Consider the following 23,012-nt stretch of genomic DNA (forward strand, 5'->3'; position numbering starts at 1 on the left):
GCACAAGGTGGTACACATATCTGTAGTTCCTCTGCAATGGCTAGAGGCCCTGGTATATCTATTCTACTTGCCTCTTTCTCTCTCAAATAAATGAATTTGTTTTAAATTGACAGAAGCAAACAAATCCTCTTACACAATAAAAAGGAGAAGGATCCATGAAATTAAGTCTGTGAAATAATTAATGATGGGCTGGAGAAATGGCTTAGTGGTTAAGCGCCTGCCTATGAAGCCTAAGGACCCTGGTCCTGGCGCACCCATTCCCATTCCCATTCCCATTCCCATTCCCATTCCCCCTCCCTCCCTCCCTCCCTCCCTCCCTCCCTCCCTCCCTCCCTCCCTCCCTCCCTCTCTCTCTCTCTCTCTCTCTCTCTCTCTCTCTCTCTCTCCCTCCCTCCCTCCCTCCCTCCCTCCCTCCCTCCCTCCGCCTCTGCCTCTGCCTCTTTTTCTGTCTGTCACTCTCATATACTGAAATAATCTTTGGTTAATAATTCAGATTTACTATTAAGAATTATATTACCTTGACCTGGAATTATAAATTGGTCGTTATCTTCAAGTAAATCAATTTGAGAAAAAAATGTTTAAGTAGTTTTTTTATTTCCTAGATACTTACGATTTAGCAAACCTTTATAAATTCATTACTAGGTCATGAATATTTTCTACCAAGTTTCTTATTCTAAAATTATTAACAGTTACATATATTAAGAAATAAAATTCCAAGAACGTCTAGTATTTTTCTAATGAGTGGTTGTTATTAACAACTGCTAAATTTAAATAAATCATATGACAAAGGATTAAATGGCTTTTCCTATACACATTTCAGTTTATTTTTAGAAATCACTGACTTTTTTTCTGCTGGATATGCAAGCTAAATTTGGATTTATTGTCCTCTGAATTGACCTGTAATAGAAATAACTACACTTACTTAACATTACCAACACAAACAAATATGAAAAATAGAAGCTCCAAGTTTCAAAATCCCTAAGACAATTATACCAAGTACTGGCTCAACACCTTCCCTCAAGATCACAAAAGATGATCTTCAGCATTTTATACAGCAGCAAGCTTGTAATCTTGAATTGATTTGTAGTTAAAGTCTTCTGTAATGTAAACAAACATGATAGCTAAATTCTGTACCTTCCTGTGCTCCTGCACCTTCATGATCAGTCATTCTAGTAGAGGCTGACCTAGACTGATTAATGATTCCTGAAGGGATGTGGGGCAGCTCATCATCTCCCAGATCAGCTATCATGTCGCAGAGCTTTGTCCTGTTGACCCCTGTAAATTAACGTCAGCAGTAGAGGTTCACTTAATAGCTACCGCCTGACTTGCTGGCAGCCTTAGTATACCAGTTTACTAATAAAATAGACTACTTAGAAATCCAACTTATTAAAATAGCATTTTAAACATTATTGTCCAAAATCTACTGAAACAGTTTAAATATTTACAACGGTCACTATTCTGTGGCTATTTGTGGATTTATCAGTAGATATATAACCACTATGTTATTTTCACATAGCTTGTGGAGAGATGGAGAGGGAGGGAAAGGCAAAGAGGGATGGAGAAAACAGGAAGCATTTATTGCTCAACTTATAGTCTATAAGCTCAGGCACAGAAAATACCATTAAAATGAAGGAAAGTTTGCTATAAAGTTAATGTTTGCTAGTATATAAAATAAAATATGGGCTTTTAGCCTAATTCATCATTTTAAAGTTTAAAAAATACACAAATGATTTTTATGAGGGTGCAACAAACAATTAACTTTCCCTGGTGTTTTCATGGATATTTTCCTGCCACATTAGCAGAAATTTGTCATTAACAAGTCAATCCCAATTTGTTTAAATTGCTTATCTCAAATATTTTCACTTTTCTACATTTGGAGACTAATTTATCTATCCTAAGTTCTTTGAGCATCTCATAATGACAGAGAAAAACCAGCACTGTTGGGGACCATAAATATAAAAGAAGAATTTCAGCTACCACTCAGATAACTTAAGCCAAAAAAAAAAAAAACCCACAAAATTCAAAAGCTTCACCAATATTGCAGAATATTCTTACTCTGAACTTCAGAAATTATAGAATTACTTATGTGAATCATGTGTTTTGAAAGATTTACTTTGAAGAATGCCAGAAAAATCACTTTTAAAAATGGAAGATATTTTAAGATCAGTATGAAACCTCATAAGTGATAAATCCAAGGCCAAACATCATAACCTTATACTCATGTGCATCAACACTAATGAAGTAATTTATTAGGCTACTTTACAATTAAATTTAGTGTGGCTATTTGAATATTGCTTATTCTACAGGAACTATTAACTTATTTATATGTCATCCCTCGCATAATGACAAGTAATGAGATGCTAAGATATAATGGCAATAGGTAGAAATTTGCCTACTAGTCCTATTTTGGAATAATTCTTAATGTACTATAACACATAGTCTTAAACAGTCTAAGATCAGAGGACTTTTTCTACTCTCACTGAATTAATCATAAATTCTCTAATTAAAGAGAATTCTCTAATTTGGTGTTTAACTGCCTCCAAAATTTTCTTCAACCAGGTGGGTGTGGTGAGGCAGAAGGAGCACTGTGAGTTTAATGTCTGAAACTACATAGTGAATTCCAGGTTAGCCTGGGCTAGAGTGAGACCCCCACCTCAAAAAAAAGAAAGAAAGAAAAGATTAGGATGAAGAGATTGTTCAGGTAGGGTTTAACTCTAACCCAGGTTGACCTGGAATGATCTGTAGTCTCAGGCTAGCCTTAAACTCACAGGGATCCTCCTACTTCTGCCTCCTGAGTGCTGGGATTAAAGGGATGTGCCACCAAGTCTGAAAAGTTCCATTTTCTAACATGCAGCTTGACCTATTCAACTTCTAAGCATTCTTCCAAACCAATGTATCTTCTCTGCGAAGCTTTTATTGATTTTTCACTATCTACTCTTAACACACTTGTGTGTAGCTTAAAATTTGATTTCATTAAACACCATATTATAAATAAGTTTATTAGGACAGCTAAAATCAAGCATAGTAAAACTTAAGAGTTTTATTTTGTTAAAATGTAGAATAATTTTTGTATGCATAAACTTGGGATATAGAAGGGAAACAAAGACAAAAATATGCAAGTCACTGGTTTAAATTTAGGATCCAAAATTATAATTATTATTATTTACATACTTACAGCTAAACCTCAGTCTGTGTAGCACAGTGCCAAATTTAGGAAAAGATGGAACTTCTCTGCTCTAATACTAGTTTCTCAAAAGCTGTCAAAAGATGAGATCAAATTTCATAACAACATTATAGCTGGATCTCTACTTTGTAGAGCATCTTTCAAGTGTAGTTGTGTTTGTTTTGTGTTGGGGCTCAAGGCTGAGGTCTCAGACATGTTAGGGGGCACACTACTGTATGTCTAGCCCTCCAGTATACACTTAACGTGTCTGTCCAAATTCTAAACAAATGATGTACAAGTTTCAAATAGAAACTTAGAAATCTATTTAGCATAATAAAATTGGAATGGTGCTTGTGTAACAGAACATTATATAGAATATTAACATGAAGTTCTTGAGCCAGGTCTACTGGCAAATGATATAATCCTAACACAAAGCAGAAGAACTGGAAGTTTGAAATCATTCTAGACTATAAAGCAAGACCCTGTACTCAAATACAGAAAAAGAAACTTTTTGTTTATAGCAAGAAAAACTACTGAGAACTATACAAAATTTACTATTCTTAGGACTTTCTACATAAATACACACTCCTTTAAATAGAACCACACCACAATGGAAAACACTACAGACTGACTGCTGTTACATTACTACCTTGAAATTTACTTACAAACCACTTATGAAAATCAACCATTCTTTATACTTTATTGTAAAGTACTTGTAAGAATATTAAAGTTTTCTTTCTCTCAAATGAGCCTCCCCCCGGCCCCACCTTTTCAGGGTTTTTCAATATAAGGTTTCACTCTCTAGCCCAGGCTGTCCTGGAATTCACTATGTAGTCTCAGGGAGGCCTCAAACTCACAGTAATCCTCCTACCTCTGCCTCTACTGCTGGGATTAAAGGCAAGAGAGGAAATATGGTATTAATTACAAAAATTAAGACAAACCCAATAGTTAAGAATCAATATTACAAACACATATACACTCAAAATGTGAATTTTTTATATGGTGTGTGCACATGCACATGATCCATACACGTGTGGAAGCCACAGGATGATATATTTCCCTGAGACAAAGACTATGTGGTAGTATATATATATATAAAAAAATAGGTTTGCTACTACCCAAGATTTCAGATCCATTGAGGCTCTTGGGACATACCTAGCTGCCATTTTTTCCTTAATTTCAACTTCATGACAGATTTAGAGTCAATATTTTCATACTGAATCCTAAATTCAATAGCAAATAGATTTTAGGGGGCTGGAGAGATGGCTTAGCGGTTAAGGAGCTTGCCTACAAAGCAAAGTACCCAGGTTTGATTCTCTAGTACCCACATAAAAGCAGATGCACAAGGTGGCCTATACATCTAGAAGCCCTGGCATGTCCATTCTCTATCTGCCTCTCCCTCTCTCAAATAAAGAAAATATATATATATTATTTATTTAGGTTCTAGAGAGATGGCATAGTGGTTAAGGCCTATGAAGCCTGAGGGCCAAGGTTTAATTCCCCAGTAAGCCAGATGCACAAGGTGTCCATGTGCGTCTGGAATTTATCTGCAATGGCTGGAGGCCCTGGAGGCCCTGGCATGTCCATTCTCTATCTGCCTCTTCCCCTCCCGTCCTCCCTCTCTCTGTGTGTCTCAAAAATAAATATATAAAATATTTTAAGTAATAAAGAACTTCATGAAAGAAAACTTTTCTTCACTATTTCCTATTATACTGTTAGAAACTTAATCCCTATATCCATTTATGTGTATAATTTTAACATATTTACAAAAAACACTTTTTTTTTTTTTTTTTTTTTTTGGTTTTTCGAGGTAGGGTCTCACTCTGGTCCAGGCTGACCTGGAATTAACTCTGTCATCTCAGGGTGGCCTTGAACTCATGGCAATCCTCCTACCTCTGCCTCCCAAGTGCTGGGATTAAAGGTGTGCGCCACCACACCCGGCTATATAAACACACTTAATAATTACAATCTAAAACTTTAGCCAAAGAAGGCCAGATGAAATTCAGAAAAAATTAAATACTATGTAACAACCAAAACTTGAGATTTTTAGAAACACTGAAAAGTAGCAGGGGAGCTGGAGAGATGGCTTAGCAGTTAAGGCACTTGACTGCGAAGTCAAAGGACCCAGGTTCAACTCCCCAGAATCCACATAAGCCAGATGCACAAGGTGGTGTATGCATCTGGAGTTCGTTTGCAGAGGCTGGCTCATTCTCCCTCCCTCCCTCTTTCTCAAATAAATAAATATAAAATATCAACAAGTAGTAGGGGCTGGGATACAAATTTAGGAACAGAGTATATGTAAGACTGTCGATTTAATCCACATCAGTCCAAAACCACTTGCTCATCTGTCCAAAAAGGCCTCATTTGGTTGGATGTGATTGTGTCCACCTAGAATTCCAGTACTGTGTGTGTTTTGGGGGGGGGGGGGCTTGGCAGAAGGAACATAAATTCAGTGTTAGTGTAGGCTGAACAGCAATAACAAAAAAAAAAAAAGAAAAAAAAGAAAAAGGAAAGTGTGGGGCAGGGTTAATCAAGATCTAAGAGTATCTGAATAAACAAGTCGTATGAAAACCTACTTTTCTAGAAAATGGCACATTGTTACTGGAAAATTTTCCATGCCAGGGATGGGATACCTTCCAGTGAGTTGCTGGCCAGGGAGGTCCTTTATACCCCCAAAACATTACAGGCCATTACCGAGGCTCTTGGTTTCCAACCAGGAATAGATGGTAGACCCTACTGCTAAAGACTTCACATGTTGGGGCTGTAATATCACTGAGAAATCCTGCTGGAGCTGAGCTGAAAACCTCCTGTGAGACCAGCTGACAGAAAGTTGAAAAAGCTAAGCTGCATGCAGCTCCATGGGAGAGAGAGAAGTCACCAAGTGGAGACAGTCAACACTGGATACTCAAGCCTTAAATTTGGACACCAGGGCCAAATGAGTCAACAGGGGCAATAATGGCATGTCTGTTATGGATGAAACCAACCAGTCTCTAATTGGACTGGAGGCCCACTCCACTTGAGGAAATACATGCCTGGTACTGAAAGCCTGTGACAGGGAAAGTCATGAACCCTAGAGTATAACAGGTATCGCTCACCAAACTGCCCAGTAAGCACTTCTCTTAATGTTCATACCCATATTAATGCTACTCTCACTTCTGGTCTCTTTTCAGATGGCAGTGACCTTGGGATGACTCAGAAGGCACAACAGTGTTGAGAAGTGACAGAGGAGTGCTCAGCACTGAAACATCTCTATCACACTTCCCAAAGCTCACGGTCCATGTGGAAGAGGTGGTGGAAAAAAATATAAGAGCCAAAGGTAGGGTAGGACTGCTTACAATGCACTCTTCCAGATACAAAATGGCCTGGATATACATGACCTCATAGTACCTGACACTACCTACACAAAACCATCATAACAGGAGCAGAGGATGATGACATCAAAATAAAGAGACTGAGAGGGAGAGGGGACATGATGGAGAGCAGAGTTGCAAAGGGGTGGGACGAGAGAATTACCAAGGTCTTTTGTCTATAATTATGGAAGTTGTCAATAAAAAAAAAAAATAGGGCTGAAGAGATGGCTTAGAAGGCCCTGGTTCGAGGCTCAACTCCCTAGTACCCACGTAAGCCAGATACACAAGGTGGTTTATGTATCTGGAGTTCATTGCAGTGGCTGAAGGACCTGGTGTGCTCATATCCTTCTTTCTCTCTCTCTGCCTCTTTCTCTGTCGCTCTCAAATAAATAAATATAAAATAAGCAAATAAAACTATAAACAAAAACATCCCAAAGTGAAAAATAGATGTAATTGATATTCCTACTTGAAAAACTCAAAAGGTTTATATATAAAACTTTTCCAAAACTTTAGAAGATGGATGGATATATGCCAAACATTAAAATTATTAAACACAGTCAATCTCTGGTCAGACAAAAATTAATTTTATTTATTTATTTTTATATTTATTTATTGGTTTTTCGAGGTAGGGTCAACTCTAGCTCAGGCTGACCTGAAATTCACTATGCAGTCTGAGTGGCCTAGAACTCATGGCAATCCTCCTACCCCTAAAAATTAATTTTATTTTTATCATATTACTATATATTTTTTTCTTCTGGTTTTAAGAAGGGTCTCAAAATATAGCTACCTATATGTAATCCCAGGGTGGACTTGACAAGATCCTCTTGTCATTGCCTCCTGAGTGCTAAAAATACAGGCATGTGCCACCATACCTGGCTATATTCCTAGATTTTTCTTTTTATTCATTGTTTCTGGGAGGGGGGAGCGCACATGCATGCCAGAGTCTTTCAGCTGCTGTGAACAAACCCCCTTGTGTGCATGTGTGATATTGCCGGCTTATGTCTGCATCAGGCTAGGTGAGGCCTGGAGATTCAAACATGCATTCTTAGGCTTTGCAGGCAAGCACCTCAAATTACTAAGTCATCTCTCCAGCCCTAGATTTTTCTCCTACTACCTAAGTAACACATATATGTAACTTTTAAAAATTATATAGAAAATTAAAAAATATAGAAGGTCAAAATTGAAGAGTAGCAAAACAATACCTCTACATAAGTTATTATTGAGACTGACAGCCAGAGTCCCTGACCCTAACTTAATCACATATCCCTCTCATTTAACATAACTGGCTTTACCACATTGCTTGAAAATACTGTAGCTTGGTTTAAAAAAATAAAAAGTTGACACACATGCAAGAAAGTATCTGTTAACATAAAGTGATCATTTTTAGGAAGTGCCAATTAAATAGGTAACTTATAAAACTGCACTGTAGTCTCATTTAAATAATAATTTTTTTTTCCAAGATAAGGAACTCACTCTGGCATTGAACTCCTCTTACCTCTGCTACCTAAGTGCTGGGATTAAAGGTATGTGTCACTACACCAAGCTTTTCATAAGTTTTAAATTTTTACAAATATTTAAAAACTTGAATACAGGGCTGGACAGATGCCTTAGCAGTTAAGGTACTTGCCTGTGAAGCCTAAAGACCCAGGTTCAATTCCCTAGTACCCATGTAAATCAGATGCATATGTTGGCGCATGCCTCTGGAGTTCATTTGCAGTGACTACAGACCTTGGCATACCCATTCTTGCCCCCAAAAATTAAAATAAAATTTAACTGCATTTACTTTGCAATTAAAATTGATTAAACATACAGTCTAAACAATTTTAGAAAAACCTAAAATGTACCACTAAAAAGACCCTATGCCTGGCATGGTAGTGCATGCCTTTAATCCCAGCACACCAGAGGCAGAGATAGGAGGTCCTCTGTGAGTTCGAGGCCAGCCTGAGACTATATAGTGAACCTACCTCAAAACAACAACAACAACAATAAAAAAAAAAAATTACAAGTCAGGTGTGGTAGTGCACATTCGCAATGTTGGTGCTGGGGTTGCTGAGACAGGCAAATAAATCCTTGGGGCTTATTGGTTAGTCAGTCATCATCTATAAGGAAAAAATGAGATACTTAGAAGCAGCATCATTTACCATTTTCTAAAGAAACTAATGGTACTAAGGCACAGTGGCGCATGCCTTTAATCCTAGCACCTGGGAGGCAGAGGTAGAAGAATTGTCATGAATTCAAGGTCACCCTCAACCTGGGCTAGAGTGAGACCCTACCTGAAAAAAAAAAAAAACAAAAAAAGAGAAACTAATAGCAAACTAAGCCAGTATTATATATGGGGGGGGGGGAATATCCAAAATTATTTTAAAATAAACTACTTTATTTCTCTAATTTTTATTTATTTGTGAGAAAAGAAGGGATGGGAGCACCAGGATCTCTTGGTGCTACAAATAAAACTCAGATACATATGCCACTTTGTGCATCTTGCTTTATGTGGGTACTGGGAAATTGAACCCAGGCAGGCAGGCTTTGCAAGCAAGTGCCTTTAACTACTGAGCTATCTCCCCAGCTCCCTAACTTTATTCCTTAAAAAGAAAAGAAAAAAACTAAATCAAATGCCATTTAATCTGCATTGCTAATCATGCAACAGTACTTTCATCCTCAACATGCACACATAGTAGGTCAGCAGTGTTAAACTGAACACAAAATAGCAGTAATGGTTTTAAATACAATAAGCAGTTCATAACAGCCTGAAACGTCTTAAAGAACAGTTTGTTCTTTTACACATGTGTGATAATATAAACCAGCATAAAATCATTTTTAAAAAATTGTCCGTTAGCTGGGCATGGTGCCAAATGGCTTACTCCCTAGACTCAGGAAGCAGAGGTGGGAGGATTGCTGTGAGTTCTAGGCGAGCCTGAGACCACAGAGTGAATTCCACATCAGCTTGGGCTAGAAAGAGGCCCTACCTCAAAAAAAAAAAAAAAAAAAAGTCAGCAGTTTGGATTTACCTCAGTGGATGGACATGGTGGCTCACGCCTTTAATCCCAGCACTCTGGAGGCAGAGGTAAAGGCCAGCCTGAGCTAGATTGAGACCCTACCTTGAAATTTAAAAAATTAAATATATTTACCTCAGTGGTAGAGCATTTGCCCAACAAACACAAGGTGCAGGATTCAGTGCCCAGTGGGGATGGGGGGGGAGATTATACAACAAGTAAATATCTCAAAGCTCTACTTAGCTTCCACAACAAATTATTCAAAAAGTGGTTCATGAACTGGGCATGATAGCACACATTTTTTAGTCCCAGCACTCAGAAGGCTGAGGTAGCAGGATTTTCCTGCATTCAAAGCCAGCCTGGGCTTACAGAATAAATTCCTTTGTTAGAGATGCTGCCTTGGAAAACCACGCCCCCCCCCAAAAAAAACTTTATGCACAAAAATTCACACTTTTTCCATTGTGCTTGCCATTTTACAAGTAAATAGGTAAGAATGCCTCCATTGTTTTTGTTTTTGCCATGTTGTGTATCTTTGATACAGTAAAAATTAACGTTGGACTGGATGTCAATAGTTCAAAATAAAATTTTCTACCAAACAAGTTTCAAATCTCTGTTTAATATTCCAGAGGTCTAAAGATGTTTTACAACATAGAAAAGAATCACTTCTTTGAGAGAGGTGCGCTACAGCTGCATTACAGTAGTTCAAAATACCACACAGTGAAAAGGCACAGGCAGGCACCAAAAAAATCCACTACTGGCCAAATAAACCTTACCACCATCATCTCCTTCCCCTATTTGAGTAGTCAAGAAAAAATTTAGTAGCTATTACTTGTGCTTGTATTATGGCCAGAAAGAATGGGTAGAGTGCTTCCTACTTATTGTATTTAAGGACTTGCAAACTAAGTATCATATGGATGAGTTAGGCATAGCTTTAAAACATTATGGAAAAATTGAGAAGCCTGTACTTTTCTCCCTTTTGGACAAATTTACATTACTTAAATTCCAAGGTTAGTATTCCTTATAAATTTGGTAAACATTTGAAAGCTTTAATAAACTTAAATTCTTCCCTTCACTTTTATTTCACATATTTAACATAGAATTTTCGTCTTGATCAGTAACACATCCAAAATTATATCCAAGTAAGTTCCAATTATACAACAGACAAAGTTTAAAGTTAGTTGCTCCCTTTATGAAACAAAAAATAAGATCATATTAAAAAAAACAAAGAATTTTATCTTAATATGGTATACAAAAATTATAATAGTCAGAATCTCCACTTACTCTTCACCCCTTTCTTCCCCTTTCGTTCCTTCTTGTACTGTTCCTTCAGTTTACTTATTAGTCCCTGGTCTACATCCCAAACCTCAGCAGTTGGGGACAGGTCATCTTTATCTACATGCAGCATATTATTAAAAGAAAAAACATCAGCAGTTGGCAATGCAAGCTGTTGACAGTAAACCTTTATAGCTTTACAGAATCATAATAAAATGTTTTAATAGCATGTACTCAAAACACATTAAAGGTGCAGTCTCATCACGGTACTCAAAACTCAATCTCAATTTCCCTAGGTTTCTAAGCACTTAAGATCAACAATGGTCACTGATGCTTTATTTTTTAAGTATTCACAAATTTGAGGGTTTTAGTTTCAACAGACTAACATTAGAAATCTAAGGTTAGATTACTGCATCTTTATATAAATGTTAATTAAAAATTACTCAGCCAGCATCATATAAGCAAATGAATGAATCCATGCGAATTAATAATAAAGTGCAAGCTGTAAATGTCAATGCCATTTCATTGATGAAAACATTCATGCACCTTCTGTCACACTAGTTCAGCATGCACAGGACACCTGCACTGTTAGAAAGGCATCTAGCCCAGTATAATATATACATGTACTTCCAGAACATAAGGTCTCAAATCACACAGCATTCAGAGAATCCCACCTCTGTCCCCATCCCATCCAAATAGTTCAACATCTCATTACCTTCTTCCATTGGTCTACAACTAAAGATTAGCAAAAAACAAACAAAAATAAAACACAACAAAACTCAAATTCCACTGAAGAACTTTCTTAATTGAATTTTTTCAGGGTAAGATAAACCAGCGACAAGCACAGAGAAGTGAAAACATACATTGCTCTGTATCTGCTAAAACTGGTATAAGTTATTTTAAAAGATTTTTTACCAACATACTCTAGTAGAGAAAAGGCCTTAAAATGAAGAAGTATAAAAATAATGTTTAAGTATGAAAGGCTTTCTTTTAATGAGTTTTAAAGCAACCATATTAGGAAGTTAACACTTACAGATGAATAAGAAAGAGTTTACATAATTCTGTTAGCAAATAAAAACCTAAAGCATCTACCCATATCAAATGGAATAGTTAGATTTTAGTGTTACTTTTTAAATAACTAAGTAAATTGTGGCTCATATGAGTTACAAGCTCCTTAGGCTCACTGAATCTCAAAGTTGACTTTGTAACAAATTCTCATGATTGAAAAGCACATAAAAACTCAAGTATTTACTGTACTTTGAATGGCTTCTACAAATGCCAGGCTTTTCCCTATGCTCACAAGAGATCCGTTAATTTCCTAAATGGAACCACTTTACACTAGCCTACTCAAGACTGAGATTTACATGGAAAAACCTGCCAAATCTATAAATTTTAAATACAGCTATAAAGCTGACAAAGAGAATATTTATTCTTTGTGTACTCTATTCATAAAATTTCCTGAAAACTATATTCTATCAAGAGCCCTGTCAATTATGAACACGCTAATAATATTGTAATCTAAGGAATTAAGCTATTTTGTACTCACCTCTTTTTGTTTCTATCAGGGTCTCCCTATATGGTTAGCCTAGGCTCCTAGTCTCCTGTATAAATCGCCTGGGTGCTGGGATTAAAGGCTTGTACTTCCATGCCCAGCTCATCTACTACTTAATGAAATAATTCTTACTGTCAACTATTTCAAGCAAGACAAACTGACACATTTTCAAAAAAAAAAAAAAATTCCAGCTGAGCGTGTTGGCACATGCCTTTAATCCCAGCCCTTGGGAGGCAGAGGTAGGAGGCCAGAGTTCGAGGCCAACCTGAGACTATATAGTGAGTTCCAGGTCAGCCTGAGCTAGAGCAAGACCCTACCTCAAAACTCCCCACCCCCCAAAAAATCCTCACCTCCGAGATCAATAATAGCATTTAAATGGTACAAAACCATATCTAGGAAATCAGGGAGGAAAAAAAAAACTTTAAAAACCACGGTTTTCTAAAAGCCCTGTGTAGCAAGAATGCAATTGTGAATAGCTGTAAGTACAATAACAAAAAGAAAGTGCAGTGAAAAAGCAAAGAAAAAAAAAACATTACTTGCAAGAAAACCTTATAAATAAAGGTAAAAAAAAGAAGGCAGTGCAAAGAATAAGTTGTGAATGCACATGTGCACAGATATCCTGAAACTTGCCTGGTTAAGTAACAGCTGATCTGGGATTGCTTATAAGAAATGGGTAAGAACAAAAGGGAAGAGGCAGGACCATCTTCTATATATTAATCCCGTTTAAAAAAAAAATCTAAGGGGAGGGAGAAATACCAAGAGATGAAGTTGAATTAATTACGGGCACTCCTTTTTGTTTTATTCAAAGAGTAACAAAACAAGAATTATTCTTAAAATGCCACACCGCCATGAGGAAAAGCAAAAATGACATGCTAGCTCTTATCTTTAGTTTTGAGAACTTAAAATCAGTAACATTAAATGCAAACTACCTAATGTAAATAACAAAAGTAACATGATTTGAAAGCTTTCCTTAAAAAGCAGTGGTTTCACAAGATAGTATGATTCAGAATGATAGAAAAGTAAGCAGATTGCTAAGTGTACAGAATAAAAAAATCACCAAGGAGGGAGGTGTGGTGGAAGAGAATTCTTGGAAAAGAAGCAGCATCACTTCTTTCTCAAGTGGAATGTTTACACCTTGCTGTTAATATTTGAACTTCACAAGAGATGTAATAATTTTGATATTAAAATTCTTAACCATAATAAAATTTGTTTAATGTAGACAAAGTTCTAAAGTATGCTTAAGATAAAAGCCTAAAAATAAAATCTGAGTTATTTATACAGTAATCTGAATCTGAAAATAACCCTCTCATTTATAAATAAATAAATAAATATAAGAGGATTGTTGTACACCCATCTTCTGTTTGAGAAAACTGAACACAACACCTGTTGAGTAGAAATGATGGCTTAGGAACACCACACATTCTTTGGCAGTTTTCTTATGTACAGAAACTATTTGGATCGTTTTATACTTCAGATTTGTTTTCTTCATCAAGAACTTCAAATACTTTAAGTTTCATCCTCATCTGGAAATAAAAGGTTTTGCTAGCTATTTCTATCTACATTAAGAGATATGGGGGTCATTCAAATACTCAATTACTAAATTAAGTCCTCTTTAAAGCTGTGCTACAGTCGCAAGTCTTTGGACAGAGAACGATCTGTTGCACATAACCGGGCACTTTACTATTAAAGAAGCAATGCCATTTCGTACAAACAAAATTCCTGAAGTGTTAATCCTTGACTGAGAGTTGACGTTCTAGTAAAACTAGATGATGAAAACAGGAATGGTGTGTGCCAAGATTTAAACAGGGCTGGAAAGTGAGGTCCTTGCCTGAAAAGCCTAGTGACCCAGGGTCAATTCCCCAGTACCCATGTAAACCCAGATGCACGAGGTGGTACATGCATCTGGAGTTTGTTTGCAGTCACTAGAGGCCCTAGTGTGCTCATTTTCTCTCTCTCTAGTAAATAAACTATGTTTAAAAAAAAAGATTTAGGGCTGGAGAGATGGCTTAGCAGTTAAAGCACTTGCCTGCAAAGCCAAAGAACCCAGGTTCAATACCCCAGGACCCATGTAAACCAGATGCACAAAGAGCGCACACGTCTGGAGTTCATCTGCAATGGCTGGAGGCCCTGGTGCACCCAATTCATTCTCATTCTTTATCTCTCTCTCTCGTTCTCTCATATAAATAAATTATAATTTTTGCCAGGTGTGGTGGTGTATGCCTTTAATCCCAGCACTTGGGAGGCTGAGGTAGGAGGACTGCCATGAGTTCAAGCCCACCCTGAGACATAGTGAATTCCAGGTAGGCCTGGGCTAGAGTGAGACCCTATCTTGAAACCCCCCCCCAAAATTTTTTTAATGGGGAAAAAAATTTAAACAGCTACTAATAAGCCCTTTAGTTATATATGTATAAATATTCATATACTTAAATATATACTCTCTCTAAAAGCATTAGTGGTAATTTCTAATTTTCTTCCTGACTATTATTTGTGGATTTTAAATGTTCTAAAATATACTTATAGTCATCTTTTACTGTTTCTCCTGTAGAAGAGTAAACTCTACATATAGTCATTTTCAAGTAAGTACAAAAATGTAGCCAGAAGCTGGGCGTGGTGGCGCACACCTTTAATCCCAGCACTAGGGAGGCAGAGGTGGGAGGATCGCTGTGAGTTCGAGGCCACCCTGAGACTCCATAGTGAATTCCAGGTCAGCCTGGGCTAGAGTGAGACCCTACCTCAAAAACAAAACAAAACAAAAAACAGTAGCCAGAGTGGTGGTGCAAACCTTTAATCGCAGCACCTGGAAGGCTGAGTTGGGAAGATCACTGTGAGTTCAAGGCCATCCTGGAACTACAGAATGAGTTCCAGATCAGCGTGGGCTACAGTGAGACCCTTTCTTGAAAAACAAAACAAAAAAGAAGGAGTAAGTCTAGGCAGTAACCATGTTTTGAATTAATGTGCTTCTTCTACTTCAAGATCTGGAAATGATGCTTTGAATTATAAACAAGAACACTGGCAGTTAAATTTAAATATTTTAAGTAACTGATTTTTATACCTAAGTAAGTCAATAAATGTATTTTCTGTTAGGTTTATCATTTCTACTATTAGCAGTGTTCAGTTCCAATCTATAAATGAGGCATTTTTTTTTTAATCCAGGTGTTTCCTATCACTAGAGTGGCTTAAAAGAATGTAAAATCTTTAGACTTATTAAAGTAATCTGTAAAAAAGCTCTATAAACTTTGAGTTCTATATTGCTATATTAAGCAATGATGACATGAACAGATTAAAAGGAAAAACATGCTTTAAGCTAGTACTTTAATATATTCATTATATTTTATTTATTTAAAATATTTTCATTTGCATGTGTGTGAATGCATGTACACATACCACGGTCTCTTACACTGCAATTAAATACCAATACATGCACCATATTTTGCATCTGTATTGACAAACTATGTATACAGATACCTTTAACCACCGTGCAATCTCCCCAGCCCACTTAAAAAAAGTTACTTATCTACATGCACATGTGTTTGGGGGGGGGGAAATCTCTTAACACTGCAAATGAATGTCAGACACCTGTACCACTGTTTTGCATTTGGCTTACTTAAGTGGCTTAGGAATTAAACCTGGACCAGTAGGCTTTGCAAGCAAGAAATTTTAACTGCTGAGCCATTGCCCCAGCCCCAAAATATTTCTTATACTTTTATTTTCTTGCTAATAGAGCTCTTTTCTTTCTTTTGGTGAAGGCTGCATCATCATCAGTATTACATACCTCTTCTAAAATGTGGTGCCTAACATTTGTACACTGATTATTATACATAATAAACTGTAACAGCCTCACTAAAGCTTGCTTATTATAGAGTTTTAAGTCAGAATTAGTGGTTTTATTCCTACTTAGCAGCAAGTCAAATGACACCTTATGGGCATAATAGGGATGAAGTTCTGTTGAAACCTAGATTACCTAAAATTAAATGATGAGTATGTTTGAAAGGGAGAAATATATTTCTGAGTCAACTAAACATTATCATGATTAATTTTCAAAATCAAAAGCTTAATCACCAAAACAAAGTCAACTGGCAATAAATACTATGCCATTAGTCAATAGTACCTTGTCTTGCTCAGTAGCTACTGTACATTCAGATGGAAACATTTCTATATAGAGTAATTTCATAATAAACCATCTTGAAAGGCTACATCTCCTCCCACCCCAAATTTCTTTATCATCTTACCCCATTCTGTGCCATCTCCTGAACTCCGAGCTTCTCCAGCTCCTTCACCATCCTCAGCAGTCACTAAAAAGTCAAATTCTTTCAGTGCTTCCTCAGTATCAGGATCATCAGTCAGGTCTGCAGCTAAACCTTCATTACCAATCTGCAAATAGAGCAAAAGCCAATCATTATTTTTGACTCCATATTTTAATGAAGTCCTTTAATATTTTCAACTTAATTATGTTTACAAATCTATTTGTAAATTACTCAGATCCAAAATATTATAGATTTTTCAATGTGATTCAAAAATTTTAAATTATCCCCTTAACAGATCAGCATTGCTACATGAAGATCATTTTTAAGATGAGACACAAGCAATGTAATACTAAAAATGGATGAAGTACTACTCATCAAAAGTTAACCTCTTTTTTAAAAGTTTTTATTTTTTTTATTTTATCTGAGAGAGAAAGAAGCAGATACAGAGGGAATGGGTGCTATCAGCCACTGCAAATCAATTCCAGATGCATGTGCCACCTTGTGCATATGGGTTTACGTGGGTCCTAAGGAACTGAACCTAGATCCTTTGGTTTTGCAGGCAAGTGCTTAGGTTAGCTAAGCCATCTCTCCAGCCCAAAAAGTTAACCTCTTAAACCACCATGGCACATTCCTTTAGTCTTAGTACTTGGGAGGCTGAGGTGGGAGAATCACCGTGAGTTCAGGCCAGCCCAGACTACATTGAGTTCAATGTCAGCCTGGACTAGAGTGAAACCTGCTTGAACAACAACAGAAAGTTAATTTATTTAATTATAGTAGGTCCACAGTATTCTGACAGGTTGTCTTTTACTGGCCTACACACTGGAAATGCATATTTGGTCCATCACTCATGGCAGCATAGCAGAGAAATTAATATGCAACTTCATAAATATAACAAATAATCATGACTTACATCCCAGAACAAAAAATGGGGGGGGGGGGACACCTAAACTCAGGTGTAGTAGCGCACACCTTTAATTACAGAACTTGGGAGGCTGAGACAGGATCCCACCCTGATTTCAAAGTTGAGTTCCAGGTCAGCCTAAGTTAAAAGCCCTGTCCCAAAAAACCCCTAAAATAAAAATAAAAAAATCTCTATTCACCCAACAAAAAACACTGCATATACACAGAAGGCTGGAGAAAGGCTAAAACTGTTTTCTTACACTGAAAGCTTTTGTAGAACACTACATTTTCCTTTTTTCTTTTTGGTATTTTTGAAGCAGGGTCTCACTCTGGGCCAGGTTGACCTGAAACTTATTTGTAGTTCCAGGCAGGCCTCCAACTCAGTGATCCTCCTACCCCTGCCTCCCAAGTGTTATGTGACCCAGGTTGACCTCACACTCACTATGTAGCTGAGAATGATGAATTTCTGATTCTCCTGTCTTTACTTTCTTGGTGCTGGGATTACAGGTGTGCAATACCATCCCCAGTTTATATGGTGCTAGAGATCAAACAAGGGCTTTGTGCATGCTAGATAACCACTCAAAGGCTAAGAGTAGACCTGGAGAGATGGCTTAGCAGTTAAGGCACTTGCCAGCAAAGCCAAAGGATCCAGGTTTGATTCCATAGTACCTATATAAAGCCAGAATCACAAAGTAGCAATGCGTCTGGACTATGTTTGCAGCAACAAGAGGCCCTGACGAACCCATTCTCTCTCTCCCTCTCTCATAAATAAGTAATTTAAAAAATGGCAGGCATGGTGGCGCACGCCTTTAATCCCAGCACTCAGGAGGTTGAGGCCAGAGAATAGCTGTGAGTTTGAGGCCACCCGAGACTACATAGTGAATTCCAGGTCAGCCTGGGCTAGAGTGAGACCCTACCTTAAAGAACTAAAGGAAAAAAAAAAAAAAAAAAAAAAAGGCTAATAGTGCTTGCTGCAATCATGAGGGACAAGCCCATTTTGAGTTCATTTTCTCAAGACTCACAAATGGCTGGATGTGGCCATGCATGACTGTAACACTGCTCCTGTGGAGAGTAGAGACCAGAGAATAGCTACAGTGCATGAAAACTGTAGGTCCATAATCAGAAGAAATTTGTCTCAAGGAAATATGCAGATGAGTGGTAAGACATAAGACACCCAACATTATTCTCTAGCCTCCACCTATAACACACATGTGGATACACCACCCAAAGACACACCCGAACACCATACCGACACACATAAAACAAGGTAAGCCAGGCGTGGTCATGGTGTACAACTTTAATCCCAGTGCTCAGGAAGCAGAGGTAGGAGGATCATTGAAAGTTTGAGGCCACCCTGAGTCTACATAGTGAATTTAGGTCAGCCTGAGCTAGAGTGAGACCCTACCTCAGAAAACAAAACAAAACAACAACAAAAAAAAAACAAGGTAAAATGACTAAGGAAGATACCCAATATTACCTTCTGGCCTCCAAAAGCATTCACACATATGTACATCTCTCATGCACACATACATACACATATATTCATACAAAAAAAACATGGTTTCAAAAACAAAAATATGGGAGAACCTTCTAAAAGAACCAGTATTTTAACTGTATAATGTTGGGGACTTCAAAGTAGCAACAAAGGATGCTGAAAATGTGTTACTTTTACTTTGGTCAAAATTTTTATGATCCAATTTCTTAAAATTTTGTATTTTCAGTCTTGGAATTAGGAATATCTGTATGGATATATACATAATTAAAAGTGTAATCCTGAAATATTCAATAACTAAATTTGTTTTCTGGAAAACATCTAGTTTATTGTATCCAATTTACATATTACATTAATCTGGCAAATGTCCTAAAAACAGTGTTTAAGCTATTTTAGCTTCTTTCCCTCTCCCTCAGGACATAAAAAAAAAGTGATCTTATATTAACCGTATATAGCCTCCTGTGAATTTTGCCTTATTAAACTTTGTGCCTTATTTTATTTAATTGTTTTATTGGAATCCAATTCTGTATTTTGAAAAGTAGCATTTTATTTCTAAGCAAGCATTTACTGTTTAAAAAAAGTCTAAAATATTTACAATGCCTGTAATTGTTATTTCATTGTTTATCTGTTGAATTTATACAATATACAAATCTATAAATTAAAAAAAACATGGTTTCAAAGTCACTGGCCTAATCCAATAAAAAACAGCCTTTCCTTGGACATTTAATTAATAAAATAAGCTCTACTGTGTTTGTATAATTCATTAAGAGTTGACAATATAAAACTTTTAAGTTATATTAAAATAGAAATGGTCAATCACACCCAAGTGATCATAAGATATCACAAAAAGTACTGTTCAAATACATGCCATATATATATAGAAAATAATATAAAGTAAACCTCCTACTTTGTGTTTATTCATTCTAAGCTTGTCTTTTCCTTCTGGGATGCCTTCAATCATATCATTTTCTTCTTCTTCATCACTGTCATCAGCATTTTCTAGGAAATTGAATGTCTCAAGAACATCACCAGAGGGCCTGCAGGAAAAGGAAAGATGAGTCCAGCTATTCCAGTGATTGGCTAGTATTTGATCTTGCTTCCTGTTCCTTCTAGTGCACATGGTGAGGCTAAGAATTGAACCCAGAGACTACCACACCTCCATTCTTCTCAAGTACTAATCAAGCTTGAGCCTGCTTAGCTTCTGAGATTAGACAAGACTGGCCACATTCAGGGTAGTATGGTCAGTTTCTCTTCCAGTTGCTATTTTATTTTAAAATATTTTACTTATGTAGTTGGGGGGGAGGGATGGGCACACCAGGGCCTCTACCACTGCAAACTCACTCCAGACCCATGTGCTACCTTGTGCATCTGGTTTCCACAGGTACTGGGGTAATCAAACCTGGGTCCTTTGGCTTTGCCAACAAGTACTTTAAACTGCTAAGCCATTTCTCCAGCCCTAGTTTCTATTCTACAACTATCTACCTGTGCCTGCTAAATACTGATTAGTGCTGCTTTCAGCCTCATTGAAGAAAATTTCTTTTTGCAATGGGCAGAGGTTAATGCATAAATGCATAGCTGGCAAAAGAGCTGAGAACAAGTGACTACTGTGGGCTGTGCCCTAAACAGGACAACTTACATCACATCCTTCATAACTGAGGGAACATTACAGAAGAGGAATGGAAAGAATGAATGTAAAGTTAAAATATAGGCAAAAGTGCTGCAGAACGCTGTCATCTGTACATGACATGGTCATATACTCATTTCACAGCAGCTACGGTTTTCCAGCACAAGAATGAGTCTGTCACCTTTCTATAAGGAGCTACTGTCAGCTAAAGGTTGTGGGGAGGGGGAGGGCTTGCTCTTCACTGACTTAACCACTGGTAAATTGCCCATACTCCAATAAATAATCCCCCACACATGCACATACAAGCAATTCTAATTTCACTCAGTGGGTCAAACACACAGACACACACAAAGATATGAAAATAGGAAGGGTATTAGTTGGGAAGAAGGTTTTAATGGGTGTGGTAGTTTAAATGAATGGCCTCCAATATATTCAGGATTTTATTACAGTTTGTAACTTAGATCAGCAGCCACCTGTATAGAGGAGGTGTTGCTGGGTGGATCTTACAATCCATTTCTAAGGTGAGATGGTGGATTTGAAATTCCAGTCTAGAGCTGTAGGGATGGCTTAGCAGTTAAGGCATTTGCCTACAAAAGCCAAGAACCCAGATTCGATTCCCCAGGGCCCATGTTAGCCAGATGAACAAGGGGGTGCACGCATCTGGAGTTCGTATGCAGTGGCTGGAGGCCCTGGCATACCCACTGTCTCTCTCGCTCTCTCCCTCTTTCCCTGTCAAATAAATAAATGAATGAAATTCCAGTCTAAAGACAGGCAAAATGGCCAAGTTCTTTCTGGAGTTCCTGAAGTGTGCTGTGTAGTGTGGCTTTTGAATTTTAGTTTGTGGCTTTTTCTCTTTGCTTGGTCCTATAAAAAGGGGGCCAACTTCTGCCATTGTGGAATTTCTCCTGGATCTGTAAGCTTTAGTAAATATCCCTTCCTCTGTAACTGTGCCTGATTTGGAAGTTCAACTCAGCAACCTGGAAGCTGTCTGCTAGTGTGAATAGGAAATTGTCAAAACTTACACAAGGGCTGCAGGAATGGCTTAGCGCTTATAAGGCATTTGCCTGCAAAGCCAAAGGACCCAGGTTCATTCCCCATGATCCATGTTAGCCAGACACACAAGGGGGCGCATGCATCTGGAGTTCCTTTGCAATGGCTGGAGGGCCTGCATGTCCATTCTCTCCCACTCTCCCTCCCCTCTTTCTCTGTCAAAAAAAAAAAAAAAAAACAAAAACAAAAACATACAATATCAGCTGGGTCTGGTGGCACACACCTTTAATCCCAGCACTTGGGAGGCAAGGGAAGGAGGACTGAAGTGAGTTCAAGGCCACACTGAGACTACATAGTGAATTCCAGGTCAGCCTGAACTAGAGTGAAACCCTACCTCAAAAACAAAACGAACCCCCCCCCCAAAAAAAAACAAAAAAAGACTGGAAGACTGATAGAGGAAGACACCTGTTGTTCCAATGTTCCACTCTGGCCACAGCAGGTGATCATACAAGTGTCTCATGGACACATATATGCACCCATACAACACACACCAAGCAAAAATAAAATTGTTAACAGTAATAAGGAGCTATAGAAATTTATAATATCCAATATTTAAGCAATGTTGACCTGCTACATACATACAAGTCATACCTTTTGATTTCTTGTCCTTTTTGCTTAGGAGATTCACCCCCATTCAGGATCTGTTCTAAATTCTTTGTTTCTACTGATCCATTTGGTTCTGAATTAGACAGTCCAAGTAAGGACCTTACCCGCTGAGACCGTACATCTAATATTGTATCTGTGTAACCTACTTCCTGAAGATACCTGTAAGAGAAAATTAAACATTAAAACTCAACATTAAAACGCACCTGCCAGACTTCAAATCATATGAAAAATATTTAAGATTATCCCATAATCCTACCAATTAAGTTTCCTTTGTGTCAACACCTTTTCTACAGACTAGTTCTAGCTCTGAGAGTATTAATCACAAGCCAAAATTGAAGTAAGAATACATATAGTATGTTACCATTAATTAAGGGCCAATTATCTCAAAACTCAAAAGCCCTTAGTGCCTTAAACAGCATTAAAGATAGACATGTATTTATAAATGTATCTATACATGTGTAAATTTTAGGAGAATACATATACACATTTTTTCCTGAAATGTCTAAGGAGTGGTAGAAATTAAGTAGAATTGAACTTTAGAACAGCGACAGGCAAAATTTTAACCAGGAATTGATGGTAATTCTCCTTTTACGATCTCAGATCCCAGAACATTTCACCCATTTTATGCTTTTCAAATGTTCTGTTAATCTAAACCAGGAACTTACCCTAGCATCTAGAATGAAAGTGAAAATAAAGGGACAGATTGTGATATATAGATACTTGTGAATGATTATGTGACCAAGTATTTAAGAAGTTAATGAGTCCA

General features: G+C 37.4%; 1 protein-coding gene across 5 annotated transcripts in view; it reads right to left on the minus strand.

Moving 5' to 3' along the window:
* Strn3 (striatin 3) overlaps positions 1–23,012 on the minus strand; it is a 98,203-nt gene that overhangs the window by 27,560 nt on the left and 47,631 nt on the right. For 2 of the 5 annotated variants that reach the window (XM_045154185.1, XM_045154184.1), the window contains exons 5-9: positions 22,232–22,405; positions 19,874–20,003; positions 16,560–16,701; positions 10,788–10,898; positions 1,135–1,275 (exon numbers count right to left, since the gene is read on the minus strand). In XM_045154185.1, coding sequence (XP_045010120.1) covers positions 1,135–1,275; positions 10,788–10,898; positions 16,560–16,701; positions 19,874–20,003; positions 22,232–22,405 — 698 coding nt within the window. The remainder of the gene's footprint in view (positions 1–1,134; positions 1,276–10,787; positions 10,899–16,559; positions 16,702–19,873; positions 20,004–22,231; positions 22,406–23,012) is intronic. The other 3 variants (XM_045154186.1, XM_045154187.1, XM_045154188.1) reach the window with 3 other exon arrangements.

This window comes from Jaculus jaculus, chromosome 7, assembly GCF_020740685.1.
Source record: "Jaculus jaculus isolate mJacJac1 chromosome 7, mJacJac1.mat.Y.cur, whole genome shotgun sequence".
Classification (NCBI taxonomy): domain Eukaryota; kingdom Metazoa; phylum Chordata; class Mammalia; order Rodentia; family Dipodidae; genus Jaculus; species Jaculus jaculus.